Source organism: Osmerus eperlanus, chromosome 19, assembly GCF_963692335.1.
Source record: "Osmerus eperlanus chromosome 19, fOsmEpe2.1, whole genome shotgun sequence".
NCBI lineage: Eukaryota > Metazoa > Chordata > Actinopteri > Osmeriformes > Osmeridae > Osmerus > Osmerus eperlanus.
The window spans coordinates 6,576,287-6,592,324 of NC_085036.1; the positions used below are offsets into that span (position 1 = coordinate 6,576,287).

The window sequence follows — 16,038 nt, forward strand, 5'->3', positions numbered from 1 at the left end:
ACAAACTGACCAGAAAATCGGCCTCATCGAATGAATGAATAGAGAGGTCATCCCCATTTTTCGAATCTCTGACATTCTGTCGGGAACTGATTCCATCATGTTCATCTCCCTACATTAGAGACACAGTCACTGGGATTTGACTATGTTTGGTGTTTAAGTATTGAAATGTAAGTTGATGCAAGACCTTATCCATTTCACTTATCACTATGCACAAGCTGACCAGAAAATCTGCCTCATCAAATGAATGTAGAGACAGGTCATCCCCCTTGGTTGAATCCTTGCCACTTCTTTTGGTCCAAGGATGGTACTGAGGATCATCACTCTGTGAAAGATACGTCGTTAGTCTTCACCAAGCATGGTTACTCGCCATTACAGAAAACAATATATAACCCAATGTCAGCATCAGGTACAGCTCTCTCACCTGAGATTCACCATCCGTGTCTGAGTCAGTTGTGACATCCGAGTATGACAAGCTGATGGAGGAAAGAGGACGCTCATCCCTTCTCTTCAGCAGTACTGTCACTCTGTCAGACTGTGGAGAATCATCAACATCGTTAATTAGTCAGGGCACGGTTTGCATAAATCTAGTCTCTGAAAACCCCTGCATTAGCCTATGGCCAATAACAGTGATATGGGAAAGTGTTATTAAAGAGGAGCTGACCTGACTGGGAGAGTCTGGATTCGGCATGTTTGTTGCAGCCATCGATCTGCCTCTCCTTAATGTTTTCGCACAGTAATTGGCTGTGAAGCAATTGAGATTTTAAAAAAATGTTAGTAACTGCAATGCTGTTGAGGTTTGATTTACTTTTGTGGACTGAGTCTTGAGTCTCTTTTTACTGATGTGGTCTGTCATAACAATGCACAATAAGAAAACCATGTATCAAAACTTGCTGTAAATGTACAGAATTTTGAATGTGGAGGACATTTGTTTTTAGTTGTACACCCATGTTATTGACGTTAACTGCATTACAGAAGTGTGGATTACATTTAGCATTAAATTCCGTTACATGTAAGATTACACTAAGTATTAATGTGTTAAGAAGAATTACTCACCGAAAAGCACCAAATTGGCTGATTATCTTGAGAAAATCTTCAGTAAAAGCTAGACAGTAATTACCGTTCACTTGTTCAGAAGAAATGTGATGTAGCTCTGTAATGTTAGATTAAAGTATGAATGTACACCATTATGACGTTGTTGTAGCCTACATCATAATGTGTAGCATTTGGACATAAGCTACTTTTATACAGATATTTATATATCATTTTAAATAAATATACGTCAATATTTATCATTTGGTAATTACGATTGTGCTTTCTGTAAGACGTGATTAGCATGAACAATGACACTACTTTCAGTTTTTTCAGTTTTTAAATAATCAGAATAATCTCTCATTATGAATATAGCCAGCACTAAAATACAATTTGGCAATAAAAGGCTGGTTCTCTACATATCATTATCTCTGCCTTACTGATACATTATGAATTGGTTGTATATAGCCAACAGGTAAAGTTGGAAATATATTCACAGATTTGAACAATTCCCTAAGCAATAACTAATTACAGAAACGTTGTTAAAACACAAACGCCACCTTTTCCCGTCCGTTCCAAACATTCACCAGGCAATGTGAATTAAACAAAGTATTAAAATACAATGTTACGACTAATATTATACAAAGTAAATATTAATAAGTAAATAAGAATTACTCACCAAAAACACAAAATTGGCTGATTAGCCTGACTGAGAAAATCTCCTGAGAAAGCTGTACTGTTCACCTGCTTGTTCAGAAGAAATATGAGCAAGCTCTGTAATGTTACAATAAAGTATGCAGATAACACATTATTACGTTTTTTTGTACGTCATTATGTCTAGCATTCGGATGTATTTTTCATAAAGATGGAACGTATTGATATAAATATACATAGGCCTACGTCAATATTTCTCATCATTTAAATCACTCCAATAAATTATCTGCAATTATTGTTATTTCGCTCATTTGCGCCACATGTTGTCATTTAGTAAATCTTTTATTTTGAAATCCATACAAAGCAATACTTGGCTGGGACTACATTCTTTCCTGTCTATAATTGTAGCAGTGTAGGTCTGTTCGGGAACTCCTCCGGCATTCGAGTCGAAGTAAGATACAGACATAATTTTTCATAAGCAAGCTCTTGTTTCCCTCCAAAACATTTTTGCTTCGTGCATGCCAGCATGGACCTGACCAGCTAACCACTGGCTCAGCTAGCTGCCCCAGTCCAAGCACCTTGTTCGTGTTTTAATTGTAGCTGTATGTACAGACCTGTTGGCTCTGTAGGCAAACTGCAGGGGGGTCCAGGAGAGGGTCCGTGATGGATTTGAGGTGTTCCAGCACCAGATGCTTCAATAGTTATTAAATGATATTAATAAAGAGGTCTCACTGTTGATGCTTTGCTCATATATATTTGTTTTATTTACAAATCATCCTAACATACAGCACAGTATGGAGGTTACATTCAGAGATTCATGGATTACATTTACTGTACGTTTCAAACACAATATTATTAATATGTAATTATGGGATCAAATGTTACCCCGACAAATAACTTTTACACAGGATCACAATTTAGAGGATTAAAAATATACATATGCATTACTACATTCAGTTCATTCGTAAACAGCAGAGATTAAAACTTATCTTGACACTTTAAAATATGTTAAACATTTCAGTCCATTCAGTATATTGTTGAGAATAAATGACTATCACACAGAAATATACGTAGAAAAACACAGAAAGCAACACTTGTGTAAAGCTGTCAAGTCCTACTTCAGTATGTCTAAGGCCACTTTCAACCCCCCTTCATATTTCCATGTCCTGGAGGTCACCCCAGCTGGGTCCCACCCTGACTTTGGCTCTGAGCTTCACATAAAGCTTGACTGCTGACTCCATCTCTCTCTTCACTATTTGAGCCACCTAAGGGAGATGGAGGAAAAACATGTCTGAAATTCTGTCCTTACACAGTATTGTCCTGTATCACACTGTAGGCAGCCTTGAAGGGTTAAGGCCTGAGCCTGTCTATCAAGGTTAGGGTGCTCAAAGTTAGGGTGCTAAAGGTCAGGGGTTAAAGCTCAGGGTTCAGTGTCATACCCGAATGAGGTCTTCTTCTGTGGTCTCGTAGATCAGCTCGTCATGCAGCTGCAGGATGAAGTAAGCCCCTCTGACCCGAGGCCATGTCCTGCTACGGCCCCTGTCTGCACAGCCATTGACGCATCAGTACCACAGTAAAGGCCTTTTCACACTGAGTGCAAAATGTTCGTATGCGTTTTTTTGTAATCGTCAGCCTCAAAATTTGGTGGCTTTGAATTGTCAAAAAAACTCTAAATGTTTCGGAGGTAGTGTGTAAGCGTGATTGACATAACGTTTTTTAACGTGCAAACATTTCAGACACGAATTTCGGACTCAAATGTGTGCAAAGGCCATTAGTGTTTGTGTTCATACAGACATATTTGAAATAGTCACATGATGTGTACCTTTTGTAAATGTTGTGAGCTACTTGCTACTGTGTGTGTTACCTGAGTGTGGGTGTTGATGTGACAGGGGGGCAGTAGGGAAGGTTTCCTGTAGTCTCTGCTGGATGTTGACAGTGGCCAGTTTAACAATGTCAGCAGCTGAACCCTGAACAGTGGTGTTCACCGCCTGGCGCTCTGCCTGAGAGGCAGAACCACACACACTCTGTTACAGTCAAACATCAGAGATAAGATGTGTTATAACACTTCAGATGGGCCTCACACCCCCTCACCCCCTCACACACACACACACATACATGTGCCCTGGCGTAGGTGTTGCCGTTTGTGATCCCAGGCAGGTATCTCCTGCGTCCCAGCAGTGTCTGAACGTAGCCCTTTTTTACACAGCTCTTCACCGTGTCTCTCAGGAAGGACTGGATCCCTGGATGGACACACACACACACACAGAGAGAGAGAAACACACACACAGAAACATACTCTTAACCAATCATGAACACAACACACAAGTTGAACAAACAGGAATGGTGCATCTTTGTTTTGCAAGGCTAAAAGAATGTGCCCACAGACAGTGTCTACCTGTGTATCTGGCCTTGAAGCTCTCTATGTAACAGGCAGCATCGTTCTCATCCACGCCCATCTGCTCCCCCAGAGACTTGGCTCCCATCCCGTAGATGATGCCATAGCAAATCTGAGTGTGTTAGCACACATGTTTAACACACATTAATGACTTGTCATGATGTGACTTCGGGATTTTGCTGATTTGTAAGTGGCACACCTTCATGAAGTGAGTATGTGTGTGTTTGTTTATCGGCCAGTCAGCCTCACCCAGCCCTTTTTTTTTTGTTCTTGACCAACTAGCCTTGATAGCACCCCCCCTCGCCCCACCCCACCTGCTTGGCCTGCTGTCTGAAGCCGTCCTTCACAGCATCTGGGGTTATGTTCTTCCACTCTGCCGCGATGCAGCGGAAAACATCCACCCCTCCGTTCAGCACCTGGCTCAGACACACGTGTCAGAGAGAGACAGAGACAGAGAGAGACAGAGAGAGAGACACAGAGAGAAAGACAGAGAGAGTGCATCAGGTGAGGACCATTTTGCTGTCAGCATTCCTGTCTGACTGTGTTTGTGCATGCGTGTATCTCCTGACCTGTAGGAGGCGCCGGTCCTTAGAGAGGTGAGCTAGCACCTGCAGCTCCAACTGGGAATAATCTGCAGCTAGGATCATCCCTCCTACAGAAAGAGAGAGAGATAGAGGGAGGTAGAGAGATAGAGAGAGACACACCTTCAATGAATCCAATCAAAACTCATTTTGACTGCACGCGCACGCAAAGCCAAAGGAGGGGGTGGCCTAACCTGAGAAGGGTACGAAGGCGTGTCTCATGCTGACGGAGAAGGCGACATCCTTCTCTGGACTGCCTGCAGGAGGGGCTGGCAGCCTGGAGCGCCCTCTCCTGCTGGGAGGACAAACCCACCGTGTCATCATTATGAATGTCACCCTAGGAGCATACAGCTGGAGGGAGACTTTTCTGTGCTTTTCTCTGAGATCTCCACAGAGCCCCTTTTGACTCAGCTCCTCTCTCCAGCATGCCTTTTCCTGTGGTCTCTCCTCCCATCCACCCCAGCACTCTGTGTCCCTACGGTCACCCTCTCGGTCTCTCCCTGTGGTCCCCACGTACCCTGGCCGGGTGGCAGCCTGGCGGCCATCTTGTGAGGGGGGGCTCTCGCCAACAACGGTGGCCATCTGGATCTCAAAGTTGGTTGGCTAGATACAGCATACGTTGTGAAAGCCAAACTGTGACTTCAGGAAGTGTTTTGATGCAGAGGGATCCAACTTTCGCTGCTAAGGTTCTGTAATGTCTAGGTGACGGCCATATGAGATTGTCCATCAAGTCCACTACGGCCCATAGTCCAGTTTAGACTACACCAGAGCCATAGACATTTTTTCTATGGCTCTGGACTACACATTTTGTCAAGTTTACATTGTAACAATATTTGTAATAATTTTTCTGTGTATATTTTATGTGTGACCATTCATTTTTATTCTTTCCTTTATCAGACTCCCAGAAGAAAACACTAGTAGTCCATCTCCACTACAGGAAACCCATGTGAAGCAGGTCAGTATAATCATCAACCATCAAAAAGCAATACCAAATGAAACACAAAATAATAACTTTATTGAGAACAACATTTAGTCAAGCATCTGTGATATGAAAACAAAATTCTGGTGTGTAACTGATGATGTCATAAGTGTGTATGTCTACATGATCTATGTGTAGTGAAAGAGAGAGAGAGAGAGAGAGAGAAAGAGAGAGAAAAAGAGAGAGAAAAAGAGAGAAAGAGAGAGAGAGTGAATGTGTGTAGATGTGTGTGTGTGTGTGAGAAATAGAGAGAGAGAGAAAAAGAGAGAGAGAGTGTATGTGTGTGAAAGAGAGGGAGAGAGAGAGAGAGAGAAAGAGAAAGAAAGAGAGTGAATGTGTGTGTATGTGTGTGTGTGAGAGAGGGAGGGAGAGAGAGAGAGAGAGAAAGAGAGAGAGAAAAAGAGAGTGAATGTGTGTGTGTAAGGGTGGAGTGTGTATGTCTACATGATCTCAGTGTAGTGAAAGAGCATGAATATGCATGCATGATGTTTGTTAAACATCTGAACAACAGCCGCATATGAGTTTGCGCGACAGCCACTGGAGAAACCTGTCAATCATAAGAAAAAACATCAAATGTAATCTGCCATACCAGTATGCATTCTCACATCCTTACAATGAGGGTCTTGCGCTCTTTACCCACATTGTACAACCCCCTTCATTTAGCCTTTCTGCTATCTGCCCTCACCTCTTTCCCACATTTTTCTTTTTCTTCTCCTTCCCGTTGTTAATGGAATCTTCCTCCACAGTCAGTGGTTGGATGTGTGACTGGGCTTTGGCCTTCTTTTTCCCCGTTGTCTGCTTCGTCATATCCTGAAAACAGAACACCTTGTGAATATCATCATATATTTGCCTGTGATGATAATGACCCACCTGCTGGAGCTCATCCAATCCTCCTTGCAGCAGCTTCTTTGCATCAGTGCTCAAGTTGGTGATTGGTGGCAGACGAGAGTGGGGCAAACACCCCACAGCAGGCGGAGTCTCAGGCCTGCTAGGAGTCACAACTCCAACGGTGACACAGTTGAGAGGAGCCTGGGGGACCTGCTGGTTCAAGAGGAGGACCTCGGGAGTAGGAGGAGTCAGAGGGGTTGAGTCCGTGGCATCCTCAATGGAGAGGGGGACCACAGAAGTGATCTCTATCTCAGAGAGATCCTGGGGAGACAAGAGAAGATATAACCTTTTGGCATGTGGGACCTGAGATCTTTCCAAGGCGCTTTAGGATGACAATCGACCAACTTAATCAGGATAGTGTCATTCGATACCTGTCTCTGGATCTTCACAGCAGACACGTCTTTGACGTGTTTGGTGTTCGGGATCTCCTCCATGTCTGCGTCACGTTCCAGGTCTTGCAGGATTTTTTCAAACATTTTAAAGAAATTGTGTCTTTCGGCACGGGCCTGCCTGGCTCTCTTCCGCAGATTGGCTCTGTTCTCTGTGTACACTCACAGAGGGAGACAGAATGTCCTGGACTTCGCAATCCGTAACACGATTCTAGAGGGAGAGCAAGAGTAAAGTACAATGTGCAGGAACAGGGCAGAGGGGAAAATCTGAACAGAAAAACAGGCCAATTCATAGACCTTTTGTCACACACATACCAGGCGTTTGTCCTGAACAGGTTTCACACTGTGGTCACAGTCCTCATCACACTGTGGGTCAGATGGTAACATATTGTTAGTCTATGTTCAAAAATGTAATGTACCTTGATGCTTTTGATGCACAAACTGACCAGAAAATCGGCCTCATCGAATGAATGAATAGAGAGGTCATCCCCATTTTTCGAATCTCTGACATTCTGTCGGGAACTGATTCCATCATGTTCATCTCCCTACATTAGAGACACAGTCACTGGGATTTGACTATGTTTGGTGTTTAAGTATTGAAATGTAAGTTGATGCAAGACCTTATCCATTTCACTTATCACTATGCACAAGCTGACCAGAAAATCTGCCTCATCAAATGAATGTAGAGACAGGTCATCCCCCTTGGTTGAATCCTTGCCACTTCTTTTGGTCCAAGGATGGTACTGAGGATCATCACTCTGTGAAAGATACGTCGTTAGTCTTCACCAAGCATGGTTACTCGCCATTACAGAAAACAATATATAACCCAATGTCAGCATCAGGTACAGCTCTCTCACCTGAGATTCACCATCAGTGTCTGAGTCAGTTGTGACATCCGAGTATGACAAGCTGATGGAGGAAAGAGGACGCTCATCCCTTCTCTTCAGCAGTACTGTCACTCTGTCAGACTGTGGAGAATCATCAACATCGTTAATTAGTCAGGGCACGGTTTTCATAAATCTAGTCTCTGAAAACCCCTGCATTAGCCTATGGCCAATAACAGTGATATGGGAAAGTGTTATTAAAGAGGAGCTGACCTGACTGGGAGAGTCTGGATTCGGCATGTTTGTTGCAGCCATCGATCTGCCTCTCCTTAATGTTTTCGCACAGTAATTGGCTGTGAAGCAATTGAGATTTAAAAAAAATGTTAGTAACTGCAATGCTGTTGAGGTTTGATTTACTTTTGTGGACTGAGTCTTGAGTCTCTTTTTACTGATGTGGTCTGTCATAACAATGCACAATAAGAAAACCATGTATCAAAACTTGCTGTAAATGTACAGAATTTTGAATGTGGAGGACATTTGTTTTTAGTTGTACACCCATGTTATTGACGTTAACTGCATTACAGAAGTGTGGATTACATTTAGCATTAAATTCCGTTACATGTAAGATTACACTAAGTATTAATGTGTTAAGAAGAATTACTCACCGAAAAGCACCAAATTGGCTGATTATCTTGAGAAAATCTTCAGTAAAAGCTAGACAGTAATTACCGTTCACTTGTTCAGAAGAAATGTGATGTAGCTCTGTAATGTTAGATTAAAGTATGAATGTACACCATTATGACGTTGTTGTAGCCTACATCATAATGTGTAGCATTTGGACATAAGCTACTTTTATACAGATATTTATATATCATTTTAAATAAATATACGTCAATATTTATCATTTGGTAATTACGATTGTGCTTTCTGTAAGACGTGATTTGCATGAACAATGACACTACTTTCAGTTTTTTCAGTTTTTAAATAATCAGAATAATCTCTCATTATGAATATAGCCAGCACTAAAATACAATTTGGCAATAAAAGGCTGGTTCTCTACATATCATTATCTCTGCCTTACTGATACATTATGAATTGGTTGTATATAGCCAACAGGTAAAGTTGGAAATATATTCACAGATTTGAACAATTCCCTAAGCAATAACTAATTACAGAAACGTTGTTAAAACACAAACGCCACCTTTTCCCGTCCGTTCCAAACATTCACCAGGCAATGTGAATTAAACAAAGTATTAAAATACAATGTTACGACTAATATTATACAAAGTAAATATTAATAAGTAAATAAGAATTACTCACCAAAAACACAAAATTGGCTGATTAGCCTGACTGAGAAAATCTCCTGAGAAAGCTGTACTGTTCACCTGCTTGTTCAGAAGAAATATGAGCAAGCTCTGTAATGTTACAATAAAGTATGCAGATAACACATTATTACGTTTTTTTGTACGTCATTATGTCTAGCATTCGGATGTATTTTTCATAAAGATGGAACGTATTGATATAAATATACATAGGCCTACGTCAATATTTCTCATCATTTAAATCACTCCAATAAATTATCTGCAATTATTGTTATTTCGCTCATTTGCGCCACATGTTGTCATTTAGTAAATCTTTTATTTTGAAATCCATACAAAGCAATACTTGGCTGGGACTACATTCTTTCCTGTCTATAATTGTAGCAGTGTAGGTCTGTTCGGGAACTCCTCCGGCATTCGAGTCGAAGTAAGATACAGACATAATTTTTCATAAGCAAGCTCTTGTTTCCCTCCAAAACATTTTTGCTTCGTGCATGCCAGCATGGACCTGACCAGCTAACCACTGGCTCAGCTAGCTGCCCCAGTCCAAGCACCTTGTTCGTGTTTTAATTGTAGCTGTATGTACAGACCTGTTGGCTCTGTAGGCAAACTGCAGGGGGGTCCAGGAGAGGGTCCGTGATGGATTTGAGGTGTTCCAACACCAGATGCTTCAATAGTTATTAAATGATATTAATAAAGAGGTCTCACTGTTGATGCTTTGCTCATATATATTTGTTTTATTTACAAATCATCCTAACATACAGCACAGTATGGAGGTTACATTCAGAGATTCATGGATTACATTTACTGTACGTTTCAAACACAATATTATTAATATGTAATTATGGGATCAAATGTTACCCCGACAAATAACTTTTACACAGGATCACAATTTAGAGGATTAAAAATATACATATGCATTACTACATTCAGTTCATTCGTAAACAGCAGAGATTAAAACTTATCTTGACACTTTAAAATATGTTAAACATTTCAGTCCATTCAGTATATTGTTGAGAATAAATGACTATCACACAGAAATATACGTAGAAAAACACAGAAAGCAACACTTGTGTAAAGCTGTCAAGTCCTACTTCAGTATGTCTAAGGCCACTTTCAACCCACCTTCATATTTCCATGTCCTGGAGGTCACCCCAGCTGGGTCCCACCCTGACTTTGGCTCTGAGCTTCACATAAAGCTTGACTGCTGACTCCATCTCTCTCTTCACTATTTGAGCCACCTAAGGGAGATGGAGGAAAAACATAGAGCCTGTCTATCAAGGTTAGGGTGCTCAAAGTTAGGGTGCTAAAGGTCAGGGGTTAAAGCTCAGGGTTCAGTCATACCCGAATGAGGTCTTCTTCTGTGGTCTCGTAGATCAGCTCGTCATGCAGCTGCAGGATGAAGTAAGCCCCTCTGACCCGAGGCCATGTCCTGCTACGGCCCCTGTCTGCACAGCCATTGACGCATCAGTACCACAGTAAAGGCCTTTTCACACTGAGTGCAAAATGTTCGTATGCGTTTTTTTGTAATCGTCAGCCTCAAAATTTGGTGGCTTTGAATTGTCAAAAAAACTCTAAATGTTTCGGAGGTAGTGTGTAAGCGTGATTGACATAACGTTTTTTAACGTGCAAACATTTCAGACACGAATTTCGGACTCAAATGTGTGCAAAGGCCATTAGTGTTTGTGTTCATACAGACATATTTGAAATAGTCACATGATGTGTACCTTTTGTAAATGTTGTGAGCTACTTGCTACTGTGTGTGTTACCTGAGTGTGGGTGTTGATGTGACAGGGGGGCAGTAGGGAAGGTTTCCTGTAGTCTCTGCTGGATGTTGACAGTGGCCAGTTTAACAATGTCAGCAGCTGAACCCTGAACAGTGGTGTTCACCGCCTGGCGCTCTGCCTGAGAGGCAGAACCACACACACTCTGTTACAGTCAAACATCAGAGATAAGATGTGTTATAACACTTCAGATGGGCCTCACACCCCCTCACCCCCTCACACACACACACACATACATGTGCCCTGGCGTAGGTGTTGCCGTTTGTGATCCCAGGCAGGTATCTCCTGCGTCCCAGCAGTGTCTGAACGTAGCCCTTTTTTACACAGCTCTTCACCGTGTCTCTCAGGAAGGACTGGATCCCTGGATGGACACACACACACACACAGAGAGAGAGAAACACACACACAGAAACATACTCTTAACCAATCATGAACACAACACACAAGTTGAACAAACAGGAATGGTGCATCTTTGTTTTGCAAGGCTAAAAGAATGTGCCCACAGACAGTGTCTACCTGTGTATCTGGCCTTGAAGCTCTCTATGTAACAGGCAGCATCGTTCTCATCCACGCCCATCTGCTCCCCCAGAGACTTGGCTCCCATCCCGTAGATGATGCCATAGCAAATCTGAGTGTGTTAGCACACATGTTTAACACACATTAATGACTTGTCATGATGTGACTTGTCACATTTCGGGACTTTGCTGATTTGTAAGTGGCACACCTTCATGAAGTGAGTATGTGTGTGTTTGTTTATCGGACAGTCAGCCTCACCCAGCCCTTTTTTTTTTGTTCTTGACCAACTAGCCTTGATAGCACCCCCCTCGCCCCACCCCACCTGCTTGGCCTGCTGTCTGAGGCCGTCCTTCACAGCATCTGGGGTTATGTTCTTCCACTCTGCCGCGATGCAGCGGAAAACATCCACCCCTCCGTTCAGCACCTGGCTCAGACACACGTGTCAGAGAGAGACAGAGACAGAGAGACAGACAGACAGAGAGAGAGAGAGAGAGAGAGAGAGAGAGAGAGAGAGAGAGAGAGAGAGAGAGAGAGAGAGAGAGAGAGAGAGAGAGAGAGAGAGAGAGAGGAAACAGAGAGAAAGACAGAGAGAGTGCATCAGGTGAGGACCATTTTGCTGTCAGCATTCCTGTCTGACTGTGTTTGTGCATGCGTGTATCTCCTGACCTGTAGGAGGCGCCGGTCCTTAGAGAGGTGAGCTAGCACCCGCAGCTCCAACTGGGAATAATCTGCAGCTAGGATCATCCCTCCTACAGAGAGAGAGAGAGAGAAATAGAGGGAGGTAGAGAGATAGAGAGACACACCTTCAATGAATCCAATCAAAACTCATTTTGACTGCACGCGCACGCAAAGCCAAAGGAGGGGGTGGCCTAACCTGAGAAGGGTACGAAGGCGTGTCTCATGCTGACGGAGAAGGCGACATCCTTCTCTGGACTGCCTGCAGGAGGGGCTGGCAGCCTGGAGCGCCCTCTCCTGCTGGGAGGACAAACCCACCGTGTCATCATTATGAATGTCACCCTAGGAGCATACAGCTGGAGGGAGACTTTTCTGTGCTTTTCTCTGAGATCTCCACAGAGCCCCTTTTGACTCAGCTCCTCTCTCCAGCATGCCTTTTCCTGTGGTCTCTCCTCCCATCCACCCCAGCACTCTGTGTCCCTACGGTCACCCTCTCGGTCTCTCCCTGTGGTCCCCACGTACCCTGGCCGGGTGGCAGCCTGGCGGCCATCTTGTGAGGGGGGGCTCTCGCCAACAACGGTGGCCATCTGGATCTCAAAGTTGGTTGGCTAGATACAGCATACGTTGTGAAAGCCAAACTGTGACGTCAGGAAGTGTTTTGATGCAGAGGGATCCAACTTTCGCTGCTAAGGTTCTGTAATGTCTAGGTGACGGCCATATGAGATTGTCCATCAAGTCCACTACGGCCCATAGTCCAGTTTAGACTACACCAGAGCCATAGACATTTTTTCTATGGCTCTGGACTACACATTTTGTCAAGTTTACATTGTAACAATATTTGTAATAATTTTTCTGTGTATATTTTATGTGTGACCATTCATTTTTATTCTTTCCTTTATCAGACTCCCAGAAGAAAACACTAGTAGTCCATCTCCACTACAGCAAACCCATGTGAAGCAGGTCAGTATAATCATCAACCATCAAAAAGCAATACCAAATGAAACACAAAATAATAACTTTATTGAGAACAACATTTAGTCAAGCATCTGTGATATGAAAAAAAAATTCTGGTGTGTAACTGATGAGGTCATAAGTGTGTATGTCTACATGATCTATGTGTAGTGAAAGAGAGAGAGAGAGAGAGAAAGAGAGAGAAAAAGAGAGAGAAAAAGAGAGAGAAAAAGAGAGAAAGAGAGAGAGAGTGAATGTGTGTAGATGTGTGTGTGTGTGTGAGAAATAGAGAGAGAGAGAAAAAGAGAGAGAGAGTGTATGTGTGTGAAAGAGAGGGAGAGAGAGAGAGAGAGAAAGAGGAAGAAAGAGAGTGAATGTGTGTGTATGTGTGTGTGTGAGAGAGGGAGGGAGAGAGAGAGAGAGAGAAAGAGAGAGAGAAAAAGAGAGTGAATGTGTGTGTGTAAGGGTGGAGTGTGTATGTCTACATGATCTCAGTGTAGTGAAAGAGCATGAATATGCATGCATGATGTTTGTTAAACATCTGAACAACAGCCGCATATGAGTTTGCGCGACAGCCACTGGAGAAACCTGTCAATCATAAGAAAAAACATCAAATGTAATCTGCCATACCAGTATGCATTCTCACATCCTTACAATGAGGGTCTTGCGCTCTTTACCCACATTGTACAACCCCCTTCATTTAGCCTTTCTGCTATCTGCCCTCACCTCTTTCCCACATTTTTCTTTTTCTTCTCCTTCCCGTTGTTAATGGAATCTTCCTCCACAGTCAGTGGTTGGATGTGTGACTGGGCTTTGGCCTTCTTTTTCCCCGTTGTCTGCTTCGTCATATCCTGAAAACAGAACACCTTGTGAATATCATCATATATTTGCCTGTGATGATAATGACCCACCTGCTGGAGCTCATCCAATCCTCCTTGCAGCAGCTTCTTTGCATCAGTGCTCAAGTTGGTGATTGGTGGCAGACGAGAGTGGGGCAAACACCCCACAGCAGGCGGAGTCTCAGGCCTGCTAGGAGTCACAACTCCAACGGTGACACAGTTGAGAGGAGCCTGGGGGACCTGCTGGTTCAAGAGGAGGACCTCGGGAGTAGGAGGAGTCAGAGGGGTTGAGTCCGTGGCATCCTCAATGGAGAGGGGGACCACAGAAGTGATCTCTATCTCAGAGAGATCCTGGGGAGACAAGAGAAGATATAACCTTTTGGCATGTGGGACCTGAGATCTTTCCAAGGCGCTTTAGGATGACAATCGACCAACTTAATCAGGATAGTGTCATTCGATACCTGTCTCTGGATCTTCACAGCAGACACGTCTTTGACGTGTTTGGTGTTCGGGATCTCCTCCATGTCTGCGTCACGTTCCAGGTCTTGCAGGATTTTTTCAAACATTTTAAAGAAATTGTGTCTTTCGGCACGGGCCTGCCTGGCTCTCTTCCGCAGATTGGCTCTGTTCTCTTTCCGTACACTCACAGAGGGAGACAGAATGTCCTGGACTTCGCAATCCGTAACACGATTCTAGAGGGAGAGCAAGAGTAAAGTACAATGTGCAGGAACAGGGCAGAGGGGAAAATCTGAACAGAAAAACAGGCCAATTCATAGACCTTTTGTCACACACATACCAGGCGTTTGTCCTGAACAGGTTTCACACTGTGGTCACAGTCCTCATCACACTGTGGGTCAGATGGTAACATATTGTTAGTCTATGTTCAAAAATGTAATGTACCTTGATGCTTTTGATGCACAAACTGACCAGAAAATCTGCCTCATCGAATGAATGAATAGAGAGGTCATCCCCATTTTTCGAATCTCTGACATTCTGTCGGGAACTGATTCCATCATGTTCATCTCCCTACATTAGAGACACAGTCACTGGGATTTGACTATGTTTGGTGTTTAAGTATTGAAATGTAAGTTGATGCAAGACCTTATCCATTTCACTTATCACTATGCACAAGCTGACCAGAAAATCTGCCTCATCAAATGAATGTAGAGACAGGTCATCCCCCTTGGTTGAATCCTTGCCACTTCTTTTGGTCCAAGGATGGTACTGAGGATCATCACTCTGTGAAAGATACGTCGTTAGTCTTCACCAAGCATGGTTACTCGCCATTACAGAAAACAATATATAACCCAATGTCAGCATCAGGTACAGCTCTCTCACCTGAGATTCACCATCAGTGTCTGAGTCAGTTGTGACATCCGAGTATGACAAGCTGATGGAGGAAAGAGGACGCTCATCCCTTCTCTTCAGCAGTACTGTCACTCTGTCAGACTGTGGAGAATCATCAACATCGTTAATTAGTCAGGGCACGGTTTGCATAAATCTAGTCTCTGAAAACCCCTGCATTAGCCTATGGCCAATAACAGTGATATGGGAAAGTGTTATTAAAGAGGAGCTGACCTGACTGGGAGAGTCTGGATTCGGCATGTTTGTTGCAGCCATCGATCTGCCTCTCCTTAATGTTTTCGCACAGTAATTGGCTGTGAAGCAATTGAGATTTTAAAAAAATGTTAGTAACTGCAATGCTGTTGAGGTTTGATTTACTTTTGTGGACTGAGTCTTGAGTCTCTTTTTACTGATGTGGTCTGTCATAACAATGCACAATAAGAAAACCATGTATCAAAACTTGCTGTAAATGTACAGAATTTTGAATGTGGAGGACATTTGTTTTTAGTTGTACACCCATGTTATTGACGTTAACTGCATTACAGAAGTGTGGATTACATTTAGCATTAAATTCCGTTACATGTAAGATTACACTAAGTATTAATGTGTTAAGAAGAATTACTCACCGAAAAGCACCAAATTGGCTGATTATCTTGAGAAAATCTTCAGTAAAAGCTAGACAGTAATTACCGTTCACTTGTTCAGAAGAAATGTGATGTAGCTCTGTAATGTTAGATTAAAGTATGAATGTACACCATTATGACGTTGTTGTAGCCTACATCATAATGTGTAGCATTTGGACATAAGCTACTTTTATACAGATATTTATATATCATTTTAAATAAATATACGTCAATATTTATCATTTGGT

At 42.8% G+C, this 16,038-nt stretch overlaps 2 protein-coding genes and 1 long non-coding RNA gene across 4 annotated transcripts; all 3 read right to left on the minus strand.

The window, feature by feature from the left end:
* Positions 1–2,571: 2,571 nt before the first annotated feature.
* LOC134039792 (DNA polymerase theta-like) lies at positions 2,572–4,405 on the minus strand. The gene is made up of 6 exons (XM_062485877.1): positions 4,393–4,405; positions 4,079–4,190; positions 3,799–3,923; positions 3,548–3,683; positions 3,123–3,226; positions 2,572–2,948 (listed from the first exon to the last, which is right to left on the minus strand). The coding sequence occupies exons 2-6, from the start codon at positions 4,164–4,166 to the stop codon at positions 2,835–2,837; spliced, it is 567 nt and encodes a 188-aa protein (XP_062341861.1). The 5' UTR covers positions 4,167–4,190; positions 4,393–4,405; the 3' UTR covers positions 2,572–2,834.
* A 10-nt stretch (positions 4,406–4,415) lies between these two features.
* On the minus strand, positions 4,416–5,225 carry LOC134039793 (uncharacterized). 2 transcript variants are annotated; one of them, XR_009932824.1, is made up of 3 exons: positions 5,177–5,225; positions 4,854–4,951; positions 4,416–4,494 (listed from the first exon to the last, which is right to left on the minus strand). It is a non-coding gene; the product is annotated as an uncharacterized LOC134039793 (long non-coding RNA). The 2 variants fall into 2 exon arrangements; XR_009932823.1 differs by lacking the exon at positions 4,416–4,494 and adding an exon at positions 4,699–4,730.
* Positions 5,226–9,922: 4,697 nt separating this feature from the next.
* Positions 9,923–15,428, minus strand: LOC134040025 (DNA polymerase theta-like). Its single transcript, XM_062486248.1, has 15 exons — positions 15,402–15,428; positions 15,162–15,272; positions 14,620–14,670; positions 14,285–14,515; positions 13,896–14,174; positions 13,722–13,835; positions 12,556–12,641; positions 12,233–12,330; positions 12,025–12,107; positions 11,681–11,782; positions 11,359–11,470; positions 11,079–11,203; positions 10,828–10,963; positions 10,403–10,506; positions 9,923–10,299 (listed from the first exon to the last, which is right to left on the minus strand). The coding sequence occupies exons 1-15, from the start codon at positions 15,426–15,428 to the stop codon at positions 10,186–10,188; spliced, it is 1,773 nt and encodes a 590-aa protein (XP_062342232.1). The 3' UTR covers positions 9,923–10,185.
* Between the last annotated feature and the right edge of the window lie 610 nt (positions 15,429–16,038).

Excerpts from the sequence above, each read along its gene's own strand:
- LOC134039792 (XM_062485877.1), bottom strand. The coding sequence starts at position 4,166 with ATGGGAGCCAAGTCTCTGGGGGAGCAGATGGGCGTGGATGAGAACGAT. Across the intron at positions 3,227-3,547 it reads ACATCAACACCCACACTCAG|ACAGGGGCCGTAGCAGGACA; the intron begins GTAACACACACA and ends ATGGCTGTGCAG. Across the intron at positions 2,949-3,122 it reads CAGAAGAAGACCTCATTCGG|GTGGCTCAAATAGTGAAGAG; the intron begins GTATGACACTGA and ends CATCTCCCTTAG.
- LOC134040025 (XM_062486248.1), bottom strand. The coding sequence starts at position 15,428 with ATGCCGAATCCAGACTCTCCCAGTCAG. Across the intron at positions 15,273-15,401 it reads ATCCAGACTCTCCCAGTCAG|TCTGACAGAGTGACAGTACT; the intron begins GTCAGCTCCTCT and ends GATTCTCCACAG. Across the intron at positions 11,783-12,024 it reads AGGACCGGCGCCTCCTACAG|GTGCTGAACGGAGGGGTGGA; the intron begins GTCAGGAGATAC and ends TGTCTGAGCCAG.